General features: G+C 49.5%; 1 protein-coding gene across 1 annotated transcript in view; it reads left to right on the top strand.

Annotated features, from left to right (window-relative positions):
• SHANK1 (SH3 and multiple ankyrin repeat domains 1) overlaps window positions 1-21,588 on the top strand; it is a 2,604,687-nt gene that overhangs the window by 582,077 nt on the left and 2,001,022 nt on the right. The window contains exon 2 of the mRNA XM_069605116.1: window positions 5,560-5,868. Within this exon, the coding sequence (XP_069461217.1) occupies window positions 5,599-5,868 (270 nt within the window). The 5' untranslated portion in view covers window positions 5,560-5,598. The remainder of the gene's footprint in view (window positions 1-5,559; window positions 5,869-21,588) is intronic.

Raw genomic sequence — 21,588 nt, 5'->3', positions numbered from 1 at the left:
ATAATAAATAAACAGACTTTCTGGCTCCATATTTACAGTCTTGTTCACAGGATGAAGCAAAATCTGCAGTGAACTGCATGTACCTGCAGTTTCGGGGGTATTTCTGTGTAAAGCGCCGTCACATGCTGAGCTGCAATAGACGGGGACTCTAAGTCTGCAAAGTTCTCATTGCCATCAACTCTCAGATCCTCCAGGCAGCAGTAGTTGTGGAAGACGGGTGCATCACGTTTGCTGTGCTAGGCCAAAACTGTGTGGAGTGTGCTTGGTGCTGATTGAACGAGCCACGTTTCAAGGGAGCTACAACTGCACAGATCTAATCTTTTGCCCTGCATTTAAATGCACTAATTCAACTCATCTTTTCATCAGAAGCATACACATTGAATCACCATTCTCCAATCTGCCTACCTACCCCTGGCGAATTACAAGGTACTCTCCCCAGAGAACCGGACCTGATGCATCTGCAGATTAATAATTGCTGGAATGCCCTATCTGCTCGTTGTTGACCCCTGAACGCCACCCCAAAAGTTGCTCCAACCTCGTTCACTAACACCCGCCCGATGAAATGAGTGACTGTGGCTGCCTTCGCCTCCACCTTCACGGCCCCTGAACCCCTACCTCTGACTCTACCTCTGACTCTGCCCTCAGCAACCTCCATCTTTCCATCACCAACACTCATGACATTCTTGCCCCAGTCATGAAGAAGCATCTGAAACCTGCCTCAAAGAGTAACACTTGGTACGACACCGAACTTGCATCCCTGAAAAAAAAGTGCAGCGCAGCAGAACGGAAGTGGCTAACCTCAGGCTCATCCACTTACAAACTGGCCTGCTGCCTGCTCCAAAGGCAATACAGACTCGCCATCCGTGCAAATTAAAGATCCCACTTTCAGGCACAGGTCTCTGCGCATCCAATAACTCGGCTGAACTTTTCAAAATCTGCAGGGAACTAGCCAACCCCTCTGCAGTCTCCTCCTCCCCTTCTCCCTCCCAGGCCCTCTGCAATGCAATGGCCTCACACTTTGCCACCAAACCTCAGTTCATTATGACCACCCTTTTTACACTCTCTCACAACCCATCCCACCTCCCGACCCCCACACACACACACCCTTCCGCCTCCTGCCTCCTTCTCCTCCTTCTCTCCTGTCACACCTGAGGAAGTAGAGTTGTCCGCTCCATGAAGGTCTCTTCTAAACAGGTCTCCTCTTGCTCATCCAGGACTGTCAAGGATAACATTGGCTCTCTTGCCCCTGCTCTTGCTGATTTCTGCAATAACTCCTTCATCACCGGGTCTTTCCACTCCCACCCTAAGCACTCCCTTCTGCGCCCACTCCTGAAAAAACCTTCCTCTGACCCTACCTTTCAATCTCCATCACCCCCTTCATGGGGAAGCTACTTGAGAAACTGGGCTTGCCCCAACTTAACTCTCACACTTAACTTGTTGGTGACCTCCACGACCATCAATCTGAAATCCGAGTATCGAAAGGCATGGAAACTGCTCTTCTGAACACCCGTGTAGAACTGGACTTCAACTCCCCAGCTGTCCTTATCCTTCTTGACCTTGCCTCTGCATTTGACACAGTTAACCATTCCATCTTTGTATAAAGGCTCCACGATACACTTGGTATCTCCGAACGAGCACTGGTTTGGCTTTCCTCTTTCCTCACAAACCGCTCTTCCCAAGTCATCCTGGGAACCGTCTCCTCTCCTCCTTCAATCTCCTTCTGTGGTGTCCCCCAGGGCTCTGTACTCTCCCCCTGGCTCTTTAACATCTACCTTGGCCTCGTTGCACACCTCATCTCCATCTTCTCCTCCAACTTTCAGTGCTATGCAGATGACACATAGCTTTTCTTCAGACTACCTGCTAATCCTCTTGAACCCTCCATCATCCCTGACTGCCTATCTGCCATCCAGTCCTGGTGCACCTCCAATGGTCTCCGTCTCAATGCCTGTAAAACTGAAATCCTTCCCATTGGGACCTCTGCTCCCTCCTTCTTCCCCTCACTCTGGCTTTCCTCATTGGGCTATCCCTCTGCACCTTCAACTGAAGCCAGAAACCTTGGAGTCATCTTCGACCCCCTCTCTCCCTCCTCCCTCACACGCAGGACATTGCCAAGAAGTCCAACTATCAGCTCTTCCTTCTCAAAGGAATTCTACTTTTTCTCACCTTCCCTCAGAGGCTCAATGTGACTTAAGCCCTGGTTCTCTCCAGATTTGACTACTGTAACAGCCTCCTCCTGAATCTGCCTTCTTCCATGCTGCGACCCCTTCAGCTTATCCAGAATAGGGCAGCAAGAGTTATCCTTGGCCTTAAGCCCAGGGACCACATCTCTCCTGCACTAAAAAGTCTTCACTGGCTCCCGGTTGCTGCACACATTAAATTCAGATCCCTCTGTATCATCCATAAGTCTGTCTGGGCCAAGGGACCACACTATCTTCACCTTTATCTCACTAAATACTCTCCCTCTTGACCACTTCGCTCCTCTGGCACCAACTCTTTACATGTAAAGCGTTTTGCAAAACAGAGGGCAGAGGGTCACTTACTTTCCTCAGGGGGCTCCCTCGTTTGGAATAGCCTCCCCCTCTCCCTGTGCCTTGAGCAGGATCTTCTCAAATCCCAGAAGCTCCTTAAAACCTACTCTTTTCCTCCTACTTCCCTCTTTCTCTTCTCTGCTAACCCCACAGTTGCTGAATTGGTGTCCTTGGCCTTATGCATTTTCGGTGTCTTGACCCCCCACACAAATTCTTCCCAGCTCCTGTCTATCCACAGCACTTGCATCTGCACACCCTCCGCTCGGCCTCCCGTGACCCAGGCCGTGTAATACTCATCATTTTTAGCACTTTGTTCATGGCTCACCCATGAGCTCTGCATCCCCAGCACCTACCCTCCTCCTTTCTGCACTTGCACGTTCTGAATATTCACAAGGCATAGTAGGTTCGTCCCTCTCCCTCCTCCCACTCTGCTCTTAATATTGTTTTGTAATTTATCCCCCCCCCCCACGACCCTGCCTGCCCTCTGGGCACTTTGAAATAGTATATTATTATTGTATAAGCACCTAACAAGCAAACAATAAATTAATACATTATGTTGAAAAGATTACATTGGTGACATAAAGCAACAATTTTTTGTGCACATGTCAAGATATTAGTCAACATGTGGAGCATGCTGTGTTGCTGACCTGCACCGACCATAAAGAAGATCACCTAGTGTAAAAGGGAAGTTTAGAAATTTAAAAAATGTTTGTATGCATATGCAGTGTGTATGTGTGTCTCAAATTGATCTCATCAAAGGGCGGGCACGTCCCTCCAAAACATCTCTGCGGTTGGAGACCTGGTCCCGGCCGATTCAAATGAACATAAAACGCCCCGATTTGTGGAGGCGTGGGCGTGCAGTCCGTTTACACGCGCTTCCATGTACTGCAAAATCGTACAGAGAGAGTTACAGAAATGGGCAGCGCCAACCTCACAATGGAACTTAATTGTTTTGAAAAATAAACTAGACTCGGAGCATGATTTCTTTAATTATACAGAATGGAACAGACAAGCTATATGTATTAGATCAAACGTATAATTGAACGTTGCCATGCGCACACTTTAGTCTATTCACTGTTAGAAATGTTGTATAAGATAAGGAAATGGGGGTCTTAGGGAGCATATTTCTTTATGATATATAGATTGCTACTGGGACATTCCACTCTGTTAAAAAGGCTGTTTTCATAATGTCATGTTCCATTGAAGTATGTGTACATTGGGCAATTTGCCTGCGGGGTATGTCATTTCAGTCATACGCACTCTGCTATCAGGTGCTGGGATACATTTTCTTGTTCATTCAGTCAACTTGATAAAGGCACATTTTGAACAAATAAATATATTTTTAGATGTACCGGTAACACTAGGAATACTAGTAACCAGAGAACAAAAATACATTGCAAAACTGCAAAATAAACAGTGTCTTCTTAGCGCCATCCCTACAATGACTTCTAAAAGCAGCAATGCTACAAGGGATCTATGGCATGGTTGGGTGCTCGGCTTTCTTTCTCCCTTTGACCCTCAGCACATCTGTCCGTTTCAAGAGTAACCAGGTCATTGCTATTCATTTTAAAGAGGTTTCAGATGGCAGCGGCTTCAGGGCAATCACTAATTAATTTAAGTTGCTTTACAGCAAGGGTCTCTGCTTGGAGTGTATGTGCCTCAAGGACTGGGCTTGCAGACCGTCTACAAGCCCAGTCCAGTCCTCCAGAGATACAAATGCTATAAAGGGTATATCATCTGGCAGGCACCGGCCCCTTCATGTTATGTTTTTATCTTTACTTACTTTGGGTGATCACGCTGGCCTATGTGCTTGCACAAATAATGTCTTCTGCTGTCCACCTCGGCTTAGCTGCCGGGCTGGGTTGGGGCAGGCGCCGGGTGCTGTGGGCCTGCTGCAGCTCCGAAAGGAGGCCTTGTCATCTTCGTTACACTTGAAAGTTGCATGTGCTTTTCTTTGCCACAGCCAGCAAGTCAGAGGCCGGCAGGCTGCTGCTCTATGTCAACAGTTCCTTCCTTGCTTCCCAAATGTGCGGGGGGGGGTTGTGGTGAGTGACCGACCGCACCCAGACCCGGCAGCACAACACACCATATGCATGCAGCCCGCTCACGTGATTGGCTGCCAAGCCAGCCCAAGCCACATAGCAACAGCAGGCCCCTGGCAGTTGCCTGGCCCCTTCCCTGAGGCTCAGACCAAGAAGGACTCTAGTCAAGGCAGACCACCCAGCACACTGCACTCCCCCAAAACAAACATGCATACAACACAGGACAGGAACCACCCACAGCAGAGGCATGCTCTCAGTTCACTCCCTCCCAACCCCCAGGACAATTTGTTACAATTTGTTGTTTAATCAAAGTACGGCTGCCTCCTGGTGCCACGCCGGCAGATGACTGGGTACACACAATGGCCAGCACGGCCTCAGCTATTGTGTGCATCATCAAAGGAAATTTAACACTTAGCAAGTGTTAACTTTCTTTTATGAATGCTTGGTGCATCCCATCTTACCTAAAGTAAGTTACTTAATCACAAAAATAATGTTATATTCCAAAACTGGCCCTAGGGTGGCTTGTAAAACCGGCCCCAGGCCATCCTAAGTCCAAATTGCATTCTGCCGGGGCCAGAATGTCCGATACGACAGTCCGCCCCTGGTTCTGCCAACTGCCGGCTGGACTGTGATGCCCTATCCGAGTTGACTATGCATGCTTTAAATAGGCAATAAATAAATTAAGTAATGAAAAATTGACCACTCTCGAGCGGGATATATAAACATGAAAATTGTCACTCTTGGGGAGCCCTTTGATGTCTAGTGCACAGTGTCGAGCTCCCTTCCCATGCAGTGAACATGCTGCCATTCATAGTAGTGACTCTTTCTTGCAAGCTCATAGTAGCGACTCATTGCTATAAGAGAGTCTCATACTCATTCACGGATGCCTTTTTGAGTTGCAGGACTTCATGATGCTCGTTTGTGTACTCATCAATGTAATACTCTGTGTCCACGTTCCCTCAAGTTGTCTTGTCTTTCCTCTTTTCCAGCTGGCCCTGTAATGCTGCTGTTGTTCCATCTTCCTGACAATGCCCCAAAGTCCTGTGTCAAGCGAGGAGGAGAGGAGGAGCATATCCGAATACCCTGGGGGGGAGTCGGATTCCGAGAGCTCCAGAGAGGACACCGCCCGTGGCGGGAAGAACACTCCAACCCCTGCCACAACCCAGCTTGGCCCTAGGCCCCTCTCCTCCTCATCAGCAGCTGCACGAAGGATAAAGGAGCGGTCTATGTCCGTTCCTGATGATTCCCAATTCAGCATGATGGTATTTCGAATTGGGATTCCCGACCTGCATCAAACAGTAAGCTTACCCCAGTACCTTTCTCAAAGAGTGTGCCCATCTTTATTTTTACATTCACTTTATCCATTCCCCAATTCGACTCCTTTACAGGGCTTGAGTCATGCCATTTCTTCTCGTGTCTCCCCTCCCTCCCTCCCTTCTTACCTCCCTCCCTCCCACCCTTCCTTCCTTCCTTCCTTCCTTCCTTCCTTCCTTCCTTCCTTCCTTCCTTCCTTCCTTCCTTCCTTCCTTCCTTCCTTCCTTCCTTCCTTCCTTCCTTCCTTCCTTCCTTCCTTCCTTCCTTCCTTCCTGCCTGTTTCATCACAACAGGATCAGCAGTACTGTCTGTGTGATTAGTATAAGTATCTGTTTTGAAAATATATAAATACATGTATGTGTATGAATACTTATATCTATTGGGGTATAGAGTACCTGCCCTTATGTTTCCATTAATATGAATTTGCATTGGAATCATTTTCCTTATTAGTAATAGTCTTGTTTTCTGTCTTGGTATCAGTATCCATGCAATATCTATCTGGATACCATGATAAATATTTGTTACGGATAAACCATTATTAAATATGACTAGATATCACTATTATCTCTATCTGTAGCACTTTTATTATCTTGCATTATTATAACATATCTGAGCATCTGTGTCATTACGTACTTGAATAATGGTCTTATTACTGTGACAATTCATCAGATGTCGTCACTTCTACCCGAGGGGGAGCCCCTTTCCAAGAGCCCAGAGAGATGAGGCGTGCACCCGATAGTCCTCCTGGCGATGGTACAATGCAGGAGGATCTCATGGGGAGGGACTCCCCCCCTGAGGAACAGGACGAACACCTGGGCAGAATTAGGCACAACATCCCAAACCTAACCTTCCTAAACCATCTTTTTGCCAACCCCCACTTTCTAGCACTTCCATTTGCTATTGTCGCATTATACCATTTACTGACTCCAGTACTGAGACAAAGAAGGATACCTGGCACTTGTACTGACACAAAGAGGATGCAGGAAGAGCACCTCCATGAACTCAGAGGAGTGTTCTAGCCTTCCAGCAAGAAACATACCTGTAAATACTTTAGAAATCGAAGAGGGACTTGACATAATGTCAAGCCATCCCTGGAGCAACAGCTTTCGAGGAAGCTGTTTGGCGCAGGAGATTCAAAGGGCTGGACATGAGAACACCATCAGAGGAGGAAATACGTCTCTAGCAGGTCTGACACAAGACCATGCAAGAATCTAGTGGGGCAGTATCACGGCCTCCAAGAGGAGGTGGACTGCACAGACTGTAACAGGTGCTGATACTGCAAGTAGCCAAAGGCTGCGGAGCCACAGCAGTGAACCAGAAGCTGTTGTAAGCCTCCAAAGACCGAGACAAGGCCAGTACAGACCCCAGGAGAGACCGGAGCCTGGCGGGAAGATTCCAGAAGTTGCGGGCAAGAGCAGGCTGACCGGTGGGGACACGAGAAGGCCCTGACAACCGAGTAAAGGCCCATGAGGAAACTGGGGCAGGCACCAATTCCCTACTTTGAAAGGAAGTACGGGTGAGCTTTACATGAGAGGAAATGTTCCTAGTGTCAGTGATAGTACAAAAACCACTGACCACCAATGAAGGGTCAAGGATCCCAATGTGAGAGAGTGTGACATTTGCACCCGAGGATGTCTTCCTCATGTTGGTGGTGAAACAATGCCACAAACTGTCAGAAAAGGGTCAAGGATCACAACAATGGAGATCAAGATAAAGAAGCAAGACATCTTCCTCATGGCAGTACTTGGCAGGGGAGTGAACCAAGTGGGCCAATTCAAAGAAGAGGTGAAAGAGAAACCATGGTCTGGGACCCAATAGCAGAAAGAGATACAAGTAATTTTCCTCATGTCAGTACTTGCCATGGAAGTGAACTATCTAGGCCAAGTCAAACAAGAGGTAAAACCAGAATTGGGTGTTGTAAGTGTGAAGCCTGATAGAAAGAAGACCAAGGGAAGGGAGTCATTCTCCTGATATCCGAGGCCGGCAGTAAACTCCAAGAAAGCCTGGGAAGGGCGTCCTCCTCCCAGGCTGTTTGAAAGAACAGAACACTCAGACTGAGAGTAAGGTAAAAAAGGGGCCTGGAAAGGGAGTCATTCCTCCAGGCTATCTGAAAGGGTACGTCAGGAAAAGGGAGACATTTTCCTGACCCACCAAGAGGGAGTACCAGAGTGTTTGGCACTCTACTAACAGGGGAGGGGAGCGATTCCCCCTGATAACACAGGAGAAGTATTGTTTGGAACATTATTAGTAGGGGATGGGATCTATTCCCCCTGATAACGTGTGAGAGAGGAGACTGTTTTGAACTGAATAGAACTGTTACAACAAACCAGGAACTTGGACCCAGGAAAAGCGAGTCATTCTCCTGGGATCGGCCAGAACGATACTACTTTATTTATAGTTTCAGAAGCAAGGTTTTCATTACATAGGACGGTGGCCATTTTGAGTTCACAAACATCTTGACAGTCACCGTAGATCTTTTAGTTGAGGCAGGGAAACCCTTTGCCGGCCCCTAGAGATAGGAATAGGTAGGTGTCATTTTCTCTTTTTCACTTAATGAAAGTCCTTGCCCACAAATATGCCAGCTTTGTGTCAGCCTCCTCCTTCAGCACCCTTACATAACCTTTCTAAATATCAATAGATATTAGAATTAGTGAATACTTATATATGCGTATTACTATCTATCTGGACACTAGTACTGTTCATTACATAGCTATTATTATTATGGATCTGCATATCAATATTATCTGTATTTTTTCTATTGGGATAACATAGTAAAAATCTGTCTACATGCAAAAGTCTGTCTACATATCAGTACTATATTTGCAATATATGTATACGTGGATATCATTGCTATTAGTATCTATTTGTATGATAGCATAAATGTTGGCTTGGGCACCAGTATTATGAACTTTAAAAATGCCACATAAATGTGAGTCGAGGTTGAATGTTATATATACAGCTTGGTATACATAGAAATTACTGTAGCAATCACGCTGAAGCATATGTGGCCAGTAACATCCCGCGCAAGGTCCTCAGCGAAGTCTGCGTGCCATTACTGGCCATGTACTCCCCCACCCACCGGCTCAGGCATTATAGCTATTCACGCCCCCCCCACCCTCTGGGGTTGGCTGGGGTACAAATCTTTTTTTTCCCTCAGGTTTTTCCTCAGGAGATGGGCTCTGCGCTATTGCACGAACCCAATCTCCCGAAGGAAAAATAATAACAGACACCATAGGAATAGGGACTTAAGGCCCTCATTACAAGTTTGGTGGTATCTGTGCGGTAAATCTGCTCAGATATCACCAAACGGATTTACTGTTACCGCCACTTGGCAGAATTACTGCTGGATTTTCAAGTGGCGGTATAGCAGTGCTAGGTCCCATTTATGCAGTCGATAGGACTCCATGTGGATTTCAGCAGAAGTACTGCTGGGGGAATTCTGCCAAAAGTACAGTTTTGTGGCAGTAAAATGGCGGAATTACCTCCAGCATTTTGCTGGAGGTTTTTCCTCCATCTTACCTCCAAACCCAGCTGTGTGGTAATGCAGCGGTAATGCAGTGGTTACTGCATTACCACTGTTTTTGGCCACACCGCCGAACTCATAAAGATGCCCTATTAGTCACTTTTCCATTTCCATGGCAGTGGTAGTGGACGGGAGGAGCAACGGGACTGGAGAACAAAGCTCTGGTCCAGCTTATAAGAGAGGGAAGGAGGTTGGAGAAGGGGTTGTAATGTCATTTGGGGGGAGGGTGGAGGCATGGGGAGGCAACAGGGAGAGGCTCTCTGTTGCCTCCCCACAATCAAGATGGCACCTCACTAGAAGGGCCTCAGCTGGCTGAAAAGAGCTGGCGGTACACGCTGTATTCTCGCCCACTCTTCCAGCCACCTGGTTGGCTGAGCGCCTTTCCCCCGGTGCAAATGGGTTGTCCGCGGTGTCAGGCGGTGGTTGAAGGGGAGCTCTAGAAATATGGAAGCCAGCTGGTGTGCTTTCATAACCTGACAGACATGATCATATTGTCAACGGTTTCTGTGTTTATGATGTTTTTTTTTAGCATTAGTAAAGAATAGTGGTAAGCTGAAAAGGCTGAGAGAGGAACTTGCTGCAATCTAGACAAGCATTTGTTTTTCCTTTCGAAAAAGCGTATTGGAGTAGGACCTTAAACTAATTTGTATCAGATCTATCGACAAATAGATCACAAATTAAACCTCAAAGTGTTTAGAGATAGGTGGGTTTCCAGAACAGCACTAGGGTGGGTTTCTTGCAAAGATTTCTTTTTACTAAAAGTCAATCCATTAGTTTGCTTGGTAAAGAGGATGAACAGTGAGACTGTGTCTTTGGAGGTCAGGAGTTTGATGCAATTTTTAATTTACATTAACATTGAGCATTAGAATGCCCACCCAACTATGTATTAATAAAATACTATTTATTAGAGCACACTTGCATTAAAATCAAACGCATTACAATCTAACCAAATCAATGTATAGACATGCACCAAAACACTTTGGTAACCCAAAATGGATTACACACTGCTTTAGTATTCACACAGTTAAATAGGGGTATACACTCTAGCAGTACCTAAAGTGTGGGAAAAGATATGATCACATAAATGACAGGCCCTAAAAATGGTGGACAGCATCTACAACACGTCTAACACTATTTAAAAAGTTCAGCCCCACTCTATCCAGTATCCAGGTGTGTTGAAGGTAAATAACCCTCCTTGTACAGGTAAAGATAATGCAGCGTGAATGTAGTCCCTGTTTTTATGGCCCTGGCCCAGGTGCGAACAATTTATACTTACCGGTCAAGTGGCACTGCGAATAGAGCGCTCGCTTTGGCATCTGTCCAGACGCAGGTTCGAATCCCAGCAGGGCCAAACTCAGCCTTTCATTCTTCAGAGGTCGATAAATGAGCACCACACACCGTGGGTAATAATAAGCAGCGCTCAGATACCTGAGGGTGCTATATAAAATGCCTACTTATTATTATCAAAGGCCAGCTGGTAAAGTGAGGCGCTGAGCAACCCGTGATTTAAAGTTTTTAATGCAGGAGATGGGCCACAATCCTGGGTTCCTGATATTAAGGGGCCAATTCATGGAACAAACGTGCGCCGAAAATCCCGGCGCAAGCGTGAGAAAGCAAGCGCATGCGCACACGTGCGATTCAAGGAAGGCGCTGCGCTACTTTCCCACTGGTTGTGCGCCAAATCCGTGCATGGCGCACGCTGGCGCACACGGCTCCAAACAGCGTGCGCTAAGCGCACAGCGAAAGCGCACATAGCGCGGCGCACACAACAAAAGTAGGCGGAACAGGGGTCGTAACACGCGGAATGGGGAATAACGCGTGAAAAAGAAGGCGTAACTGGGGAAGTACTGCAGGGAACTACACGGAACGCCCACACGCACGCGAACAACCCGTATTCATGGATTTGAATACGGGAAACCCGCGCACGGAAAAAGACGTGCACAGGCGTCAACGCGTCCGCCACACGAAGGCAGGCGGAAGCGTCCCCGCGCACAGTATAAAAGTGTGTGCAAACAACAAACACGTATATACAGCTACGATGAATGCCCCATTTGTCGCAGCACTGATCGTGGGACACCGCAGGAGGAGAATAGCCAGGGCACGCATTTTTTCACCACGGACAAGCCTGATGACCAGGTCTATGGCAGGTATAGGTTTCCACCACGTAGCATCCTCGACCTGGTCAGGGAGTGTGAAGATGACCTAACATCCCCCACCCTCTGCTCCCAAGCATTGAGCCCCTTGGAGAAGGTGCTCAATGTCCTGCATTTATTGGGCCACTGAGTCTTTTCAGCGGACTACTGCCATAGTGGGGGGGGGGTCTCACAGGCCACGCAGTCACGCTGCCTACAGCAGGTCTTGGCAATCATGCCTGCACGTCCCTCAGTCCGCAGGCGCATATACATGCCCAGAACACCCGCAGAAAGGCAGGCCATTGTCCAGGACCTTTACAGGGTGGCACACTTCCCCAAAGTGCTTGGTGCCATAGATTGCACCCATGTGGCCCTACGTCCACCTAGGGCCATTGAGCACATCTACCGAAACCGCAAGCACTGGCATTCCATCAATGTACAGGTGGTATGCGATGCAAAGGGAATCATCACCTCTGTCTATGCAAACTACCCTGGCTCCACCCATGACAGTTTCATATACAGAATGTCCGCCCTGGGCCTGGCCCTGGAAGCTGGCCAGCATGGCGACACATGGCTCCTAGGTGAGTACAAATGCCCATGCACATGCATGCATGTCACACACACACACAAATACACAAACCCCAATAATCACAACCATTATCACCTCTACAGGGGACAGTGCCTACCCTCTGAGCAACCACATGATGACGCCAATCCGGAACCCCACCACACCACCCCAGGTAAGATACAACGCGGCCCATATTGCAACCAGAGCCATAGTGGAGCGCACATTCGGAGTGCTCAAGTCACGCTTCCGCTCCCTTGACCGCTCTGGCGGGCAGCTAATCTATGCACCCCCAGTAGTGTGCAGGATCATTTTGGCAGCATGTGTCCTGCACAATGTTGCAACACGGCAGGGCGTACCGGTGGACATGGTGGTGCACCCACATCCCCAACCACAGGCACAGGCGCTGCCCATGGGAGGGGATAGGGCACGTGGCGAGGAAGCACAGACCAAGCTTGTGGACAGATTTCTCACCTAAACTCCCCACCCTGCTGAGTCCACCCAGGCCTGGCACATACCCGGTGACAATTGATGATGACAAAGAGACAGTCAACTGTCACAACATTACCACCCTGAGATTGTTGCCATGGAATTGCCACATTGTGTGCATCCCTAGCTACTTAAAAACAAGCAATCCTGTGTGACCAAAAGGCACACATGCAAGATGTGAATCACACAGACCTGCCAAACAGGCCATGACTATCACTGGTATGTCACTCAAACCCTCCAAAACCACAACATGACATGGCAAGCAATAGCCATACACCAACACAGTAACAATAAGGTACACATTGCCATGTGAAAAATGTAAATTGGCATCAGACAATGATGCCTGACATGGAATCAGATGAAATGACTGACCAACAACCTCCCACCCAAAATAAGTCATACCCAAATGCTTTCCAAAAGTTGTAGTTGAAACATAACAATTAATGCCTGTCTAGATGCACAATGTGCATTGCAAAATCAACACTGCAGCTACTGTGTGCCGTGTCCACCTCCTGCAACACACTGCTCAGCGCACAGCACAGTGAACAGCCATTGTGTGTGATGCACACCTTGAGCATGACATCTAAGCGACAAACTACATAAAAAACCAAATTAGGCATGTACAGGATCCACAAATGGTCAGAGAACATGTGCTGCAGGGACACAGTGGGCACCAGAAGGCAAACAGAGTGTACACGTGGGCATGGAAGGGTGGTTGTACATGTAGTGGATCATAGTGCGAGCGTGTGGGTCAGTAGGGACATGCACTCAACATATGCATGTGAAATCAAATGACCATCAGTGTCGTCTACACATCACATGTGAACATTCACCATGTTTATACCCCAGCATCTCAAACCACAACTATCCCCTCACACCTGAAAGATAAACACAACACATGAACAGGCATTGATCAGCAGAATACATCATGTACATAGGAAAGCACAATTACAATTTCAGGGTGCCCATCGCACTGCAGGGCAAGGCAACTATCAACAACAAAACACCCCCCCTCCCTCACAAATCACCACGACCCACTGAACAACTGCATCTGGGTCATTCATCGTACATCCTTGAATTCCACCTGGCCACAGGATCACCCATCCCCTTTGTCACCATCTCCCACCTTGTGTGTAAAAAGTTGCCAGCACCCTCAGAGTCCACCTAGATTTGGAAAAGCACAAAATCCAAGAGAACGCAAAGCAGGACAACACAGAAGCCAAGCAAATATCCTGCAGGCAGTAAAACAAACCAGAACAGCCTCCAGTAGATGACTTCAAGTAGCAGTACTCCACAAAGGCCAAGTACGACCACAATGATGTCAACAACCAAGGTAGCACAGTAAAACAATATCACTACAGGATCTGAACCATGTGTGGTACATAACATAGAATGATGCAACACGAACCGATGTCTACTGTCACAGCTCCCGTGTACAGGTGCAGGAGTGGCACAAAACAACCACCCCCACCGTAGTCTGGGTGCCTGCAAGGTCTAACTCACACAGGCCTCTGAGACCCTGGAGGAGAAGGATGGTCAGGGATATGCAGTCGGCACAGGCATTGGCATACTGGAAAACGGGAATGAGGGGCAGGAGAGGAGAGTAGGATTGACACGGGAAAGTAGGGAATGCACCAAAATGTAGTACACACATTAACACATACACACATCGACAAAACTTGTTCACATAGCAGCAAATTACTCAAATGGAAGTCAAAGAGAAACTTGTCTCTGGGGTGAGTGCTGGCCTCCTGCCTGCGCACTCTACGGTCTGGTAACAGGAGCAGTTCAATGCTGCAAAGAGAGCCACAGTTAATAATCTGTGCGTGCCCAAAACACACAAACACACTACCAAATATGCCCCAAAGTAACAAAACACACTACAAACAGACAAACTTGTGTGGATGCTTCATACCCATACGTAACATTACCCCTCTGATGGTTCATACACAGTCAATGCAGTAAGTCAGGCACCGGTGGGTGCGTGGCAAATGGAACACCAATGTGTCACGATTCACACAACATGCAATGTTCCCTGTGTAAGCAGACAGACGCAAATAGCAAGGTCTGACTTCAGAACAAGTCCTGTACCACCATGACCAAAATAAAGTAGCCAGTGCATGTATCAATTTCTACTTGGAAATGAAATGCACCGCACCTGAGTCTGTCCCTTGCTGTCTGTCCCTGTGAGCTGCTTCATTCCATGTCTCGGAATGCTACATGGCTAATACAAGTGCCTCAATGGACCATGGTGGACCGGAGGGTATGTGCCACTGCCCCTGCAGGTGCCCCAGACAACTTTCACATCAACTAGCCATCAGTCCATTAACACATGGACTGATGTATTGTGCACTTCTACACCAATATTTGTCCAAGTTCACTGTCAGTGCTGCTACTAAGCATGCATGTTCAACTGGCCAGGTGGACGGTTTGCTGTGTTGTGACCCCCCTGTGCTGCTCACCTTGCCTGGAGTCCCTTGAAACACGTCATCGATTTTCGGATGTATGATCGCAATCCCTGTGCCTCTGCCTGCGCACACATGCGCATGTCGGCAGCACCAAAGGTGTCCTGATTCCAGACGTCCAATGGCCCATGTCTGCTGGCAAAGGTGGTCTTGAAGCTCATCCCCCTGCAGAAAGTGCATGAAACACATGATTAATGCTTAATATTTATCTGTGTGTGTCTCTTCAGGCATTACATGACTGGACCATGTCAGAGACGTACATCAGAAATCACACCATCAGTCCGTCTTTCACAGCAACAGTGTGGAACACACTATCTACGGCATGATTTGCAACAAGCACATGTTCATTAAAGATAAGAAACATACGACACAATGCATAGCAATGAATGTACACATGAATCATTAAACACCCCATCTAGCAAAAGAAGAACAGTGGACAATTACACCCCAATCATCCCCACTAGGGGTGTTAACACAAGTTCCACAGCAGCAGACATGCCACAGATATGACAGTCCATTGCCCTTGTGTATTATGCTGTTACACCGAACCATCCTTGCAAGCCCATGGATAAGGGAAGCAGGAGTGGCATATGTGAGTCAAGGACTCCAAGCACAAACACATACACAAGACAAGCTTGAAGGGCCCAGCTGGAACAGATAGTGGATGCTTTCAAAAGCCACAAAGCACCACACCGTCACATGAAAGAACAATAGACTAGCAATTTTAAACTATATTAACTAATTACACTAACTATGAAAAACCTACTTTACCTATTTAAACTAACTATCAAACAGAAACTTAACTAACTAAACTAAAAGAAAAATCGAAAATGGCCACATACGACCCGGGGGGGGGGGCACCCAGGAGGGGGGAGGTACAGGGTGCTGCTCAACACCCACATGCGATGATGCTGAGGAAAAAAAAAACCTCCATGGGCTCAACGCCTGCACAGCCCAACCTATGTGGGAGATAGATTGTTGTCCGAGTCTGGCTCTTCCTGGAAAGGAGGACGTGGCACAGGAGCATGACCACGCCTAGCAGCAGCTTGCCCCTCGTCGGCAGCAGGTCTGCCGGACGGGTGAGCCTGGTTCTGTGTGGTGATGACATGTAGGCCTGCATGCAGAACCTCCCGTGATATACCTGCTTCCTCTTGCAAGGTAGCACGTGTAACACGGAGTTCCTCCTGCAAGGCCTGGCTTGACAACTGCTGCACCTCCCGGCAAACATGTAGCTCAGCCGAGATGGTACGCTCAAGCTGTGCAAACCTCTCCTCTGCCCGCTCCCTCTGGGACATCAGAAGAACACCCAGAGTGGATCCTCGTTGTGTTGGCACCGCCCGCAGCTGCACGACTACATGCCCCCCGTCGACGTGATGTCCCAGGCACATCAGTGACTGGTGTAGAGGGTGACCCTGCGTCCCGATCCACCACGGGCGGAGGTACCAAGACTGTCTGACCCCTCAGTGCAGGTGTCACGGACAGAGGAGTGTCCACATCAGAATCACTCACCCCTGACATATGGACCTGATGCTCATCCAACTCGACATGATCATCAGAGTGTTCTTCAGAGCTGGACTCATAGGCAGCCAGAGACAAGATGGACTGTAGCGCTTGGGGGTTTTCGTGGCCTACCACCCCACGACCCCCACTTGCGCCGGGTTGTTGTAGTGAGTACAACCCTGTGCCTGGCATGACAACGCCATCCTCCAGCTCCATTGCGTCATCATCTGAAAAATAGAGAGAAAAAAGGTCACTACACATGTTAGAAGCACCCAACACACACACACACCGACAACAAACACATCAGGCAGACATGTGACACACAAAATAGAACCTGGCATGAATTCTGGGTCAACTTGAATTTGCTTCTGTGATTAGACCTGTTGAAAGGTGGCAGTTTGCACTGAAGTGGGTCTATGCAGTGCAGCGAATATGTATGTTACTCACTACCTACATGTACAAGGACTCCATGGTGTGTGTCAGAAAATGTGAAGGCAGCGCAAGGTCAACTTCAGGCATCACGTGCAATGTGCATTCAATGGGTATCATATCTACAAGCAAAGCACCCCTCGACCCAAGTGCAAAAGCAGGGATGCCTAGCATGGTATCAAAAGGCTGAGCATAGACCTGTGTATTGACAGACAGTGTTGACTAGCATCAACAGCTTCATGTGAGTCAAGTGACAACACTGCAAATGATGATGGGACAGTAAGCAGGACACATGATGAAACCTCTGGAGTCCACCCACGTGTGAAGAAGACACTACACCAGTTGGACAGAGTCATTGGCCTTTAAACAGGCTGAGGCCTGTGACCCTCACAGATTGTCAGACCCTAAACATGTGTGCAACGCAGTACTGAGCCACAGTTGACATGAGAAGGCAGATCAAATGCCATGCAAATTAGGTCATCCTGGACTTGTATTACAGTCATCATCCAGTCATGGACACATATGGGCATGCGTTTAATGCACATGGAGCATGAATGGGCACTCATGTCCCTGCGGGGCATCTGACCTCTGCACAGTCCAAGTGAGACACCCTGCATCAAGTACTAAGGATGTACCACAATGGATATGTCTGTCAGATTGGCCATTGGATGTTAGCATGCACACAGGAGGCATGAGCAGGGAAGTACCCAACGGCAATATTGTAGCAGACCAGTGTTAAGGTGGAATTGGGGTGCAGAGCAGGGGGTTGAGGGGCAAGGGAGCATGCCTACATTGGGTACCCCCTTGCAGGCAGAGTACACATGCACGTCAGTCATGCTATGCATAGTTCCTGGGCTGAGAGGAAGCTCACGCCATGCTACATGCAGAAGTGCCAGTGAGCTGGAACATGGATCGGAGGGGCAAACTGGTAACCAGCATGTGAGTAGGATGCAAAAGTGGTGATGTGGACAGTCCCCGTCTGCTCCACATGTCCACCCTCCAGCAGAGTAGACATGCATCAGGGAAGCATTGCATTACTCACACATCATAACCATGTACACGTGACATGTAGTGGCAGTCATGCACATCACATCACACAAGTAAAACACACACATCCTCCACAAACACGCATCAACACTCACTGGGCTGTGCATCAAAGTCCGGCATCTCTCCCACGCCTTTGACCGATTCTGATGGTATGAACTCTGCAATGAGTGACTCATGTGGAGTGAGGTCTTCCTCCTCCGGTGCAGGCCCACCGCCAGTCACCAGAGTCAAGTTGTAATTTGAGGCACGCTTAGCCTTAGCGCTGCGTTTGAGGTCATTCCAACGCTTTTTGCACTCGTGCTCCGTGCGCACCTCATGGCCGAATGCACTCACATGTTCCGCAACTTGCTTCCAGTTTGTATCACGGTGGGCAGCCTTAGTCTGACAATTGGCACCCACTGGCATGTCACAGCTTTGGTCCCGCACGTAGTCCACGAGGTAGTCCAGTTCCCGGTTGCAGAAAGGCTTCTTCCTCAATGTGCAGGAGGTTGTGGCTGTGTGTGGGGTCCCAGCCTGTGCTGCAGGTGCAACCTTCCTCCTCTTGGATTGTGGCGCAGACCCTTGCTGGCTGATGCCGCCCTGATCAGCATGGCCAGTGGGACCGGTGGATTGAGCCAAGGGAGTGGCAGGTGGAGGGACGACCAAAGGCCTGACTTGCGTCAGTGGCAGCTGGGTGCCCTCTAATGGACCCTGCGCAGCAACATCCGCTGTGGCAGGGTATTTGACCGCGACTGTCCTGGTTGGCAGACTCACAACCGGAGTGTTGTTGGGTGCATCTGCCCCTGCACTTGCCAAAACCCAGCTGTTTGGGGCAGCAGATGACATTACTGCCCCAGGGACACGTGTCTTGGTCAGGGCAGCCCTGCGTGCCCCTACGGTTTCCCTCCGGGCCTGTTGGAAATCTTCCAAGGGCTCTTCAATTGCCAACGCAGCCTGCGCTGGCAGAGCCTGAGCCTGGGTGGTGGTGTCCACAGCTGCACCTGCAGCTACTACTACCCTTGGGCCCGTGGCAGTCGATGAAATGGACTGCCGGGTCACACAGGCACCACTGCCAGATGCAGAAGCTGCATCTCCCAGAACCACAGGGGGTGGTGGCGTGACTGCACCGACAGATGGCACAACATCGTGCTCAAGTGGCGCACCCCTGCCTCTTCCCCCTCTGCGGCCACCCTGGACACCCTGGAGTCCCCCTCCTCCCTGGTCACCCCGGCCACGTCCCTGACCACGCCCGCCATGAGGAGTACGCCCAGCTGAGGCGCCCCTCACCTTTGGTGGCCTCCCAACCATGGCACAGATGGAGTAGTGCCGGCACAGATGGAGTAGCGCCAATGGGAGGTGTACACCACAATTGACCGGGGCAAATGGGGTGAAGGGGATGGGATGCAAGATGTTAACAGCCCCCCTGCACCTGCAAGGCTGTATGTGACCCCGGTGATGTAGTGACGGGTCGCGCTACGCTCAGGCACCCCAAAACTGCAGTAAAACCGTGCACGCAACCCTGCAGCCTACGGACGTGGAATCAACCTCCCGCAGTATGCGGTGGCACCCACTAACACGAAAAACGCATACGCGTGGGCACGCAGGCTACTAAGACCTCGAAAACGGGTGTGATACACAGGGGCACCCGCAGTGGGAAAAATAGCGTACGCGACTCACCGTCTGACTAGCGCGATGCAGAAAAACATGCGTAGCCAATACCCCGTCAAAAGAAAAGATACGTCCTCGATCGCTGTGAAGATGTGATGGCGCGCGAAACAACACGAAGCAGCTACACATGTCGGTCTCCACGAAAGGCACGTACAGCGAACTGCTGGCCCCGCTCACCTTTAACCCGTGCTGAGGGAAACGCCCACGCGTGTCATGTCACTTACGCAAGCAGGCCCTTTCCTCGGATTACACGCATTCACACGCGGACGTGCAGTTTTTTCACGCGCGTTGAACCACTATGCCCACGTCACGAGGGAAACGCCCGCACGCGTATGCGCTTACGCGCTAAGGGCCTTTGGTCCAATGAAAACACGTATGTGTGCTGATGCGCTTACGCGCTAAAGGCTTTTCCTTCAATTACACGCTGACATGCAATTTTTTCACGTGCCAAATCACTCCATATCAAGCTGGCCACGCGAAAACACACGGAAGACCACGCTCCTGCCCAGAAGGCCGAATTACTGCCCCCTAGAGCCCCGAGCACGCTCCCACCTGCAATCTGCTGCTGCCTGACTGCCTGCTGCCCGCGTGCCCTGCCATTTGCTGCCTGCACGTCAGCCAGGGGTGCAGTTGTTGTGACCACCCCTGCTGGAACTGAAGACTCCCGATTGGGATTCCATCGCTCCACAGCCCAGCCCCAGGACCCAGTTGCCCACCCACTCCTGCCTCTGGGGTTGCCATGTCCAGCAGAACACCATCGGGCAGCACTGGCAACCCCCAGCCAGAGAGGCAGAGGGCCACCACCTTCAGTGCCAGGGAAGTTGGTGTCCTGGTGGAGCAAGTCCTGGGGCAGTATGATGCCCTCTTTGGAAGTTCACGCGCCGACAATGAAGGATGGACCAGGATCTGGATGGACATTGTGACTGCCATCAACGCAGAGGGGGTGGCAGTCCGCGACTTACATCATGTCAAGAAGCGCTGGGAGGACTTCAGGTCCAAGACCCTCAACAAGACCCGGCGCCTCGCAAAGGCAGCAGATGCCGAGGGGCGCCGGGGGCCAGCTATCGGACCACCAAATGAGGGTCCTGGAACGCATATGCCCAGCGCTCTACGTCCAGATCCTTGAGAGGCAGACCCGTCTGGAGTCAAGTGATAAGTGTACATGCAGAGTGATTGGACGCTGTGAGTGTCGTGGTGTGCCAGTAGTGTGCAGGTTGCACATGTGTTCTTGTAGGGCCAGGTAGGGATGTGTATGAACATGGGCGTGAGGCTGCCACATGTGTGTCCTCTCATGTGTGAGACACATTGATAGTGTATGTGTTGGTAAGCATGCTGGACAAATGCAGGTGTGGGAGCACACATGTTTGAATTTCTGTGTATGTACATTGGCATGGTTGTGGCATGGATGGTGGTTCCTAATGCATGTATCTGCACTGTGTACATGTGCATGTGTGTATACTTGACAAGTGTGCAACTGTGATGCAACATGGATGCATGTGACACTGATATGTAGAAGGCTGAATGGCATATCTGACATGTATGGCGATCTCATCACTGCAACAGTTGGACGAGATGTAGACATGCATGTAAGTGTGGTGGCGTGTGTGCATGTCTACTGCACTCCCTGTGTTTCATGTGATGTCTGGTTCACCTTTGGATGCTCATGTGTATGGATGGTGCTGGCTGTTGTGATATGGCTGTGGAATTGCTCGTGTGTGAGTTGAAATGACATGTGTGTTGGGGATTGTGATGCCATGTCTGAGGTTTGACACTGCCACTCATGTGCAACTGTCATGTGTGTTTCAGTCCATTGTACAGTGCCCTGATGCCTGTGTCCTATCTCTCCCTGTCTGCAGCGTCAACTGATGAAGAGGGTGGAGAGGGTGCTGTGGAGCACAGCGGCAGGG

This window comes from Ambystoma mexicanum, chromosome 1p (genome assembly GCF_040938575.1).
Source record: "Ambystoma mexicanum isolate Mex_15411 chromosome 1p, UKY_AmexF1_1, whole genome shotgun sequence".
Lineage (NCBI taxonomy): Eukaryota > Metazoa > Chordata > Amphibia > Caudata > Ambystomatidae > Ambystoma > Ambystoma mexicanum.
Note: the sequence above shows the minus strand (reverse complement) of the source record. Positions and strands in the feature narration are given on the sequence as shown.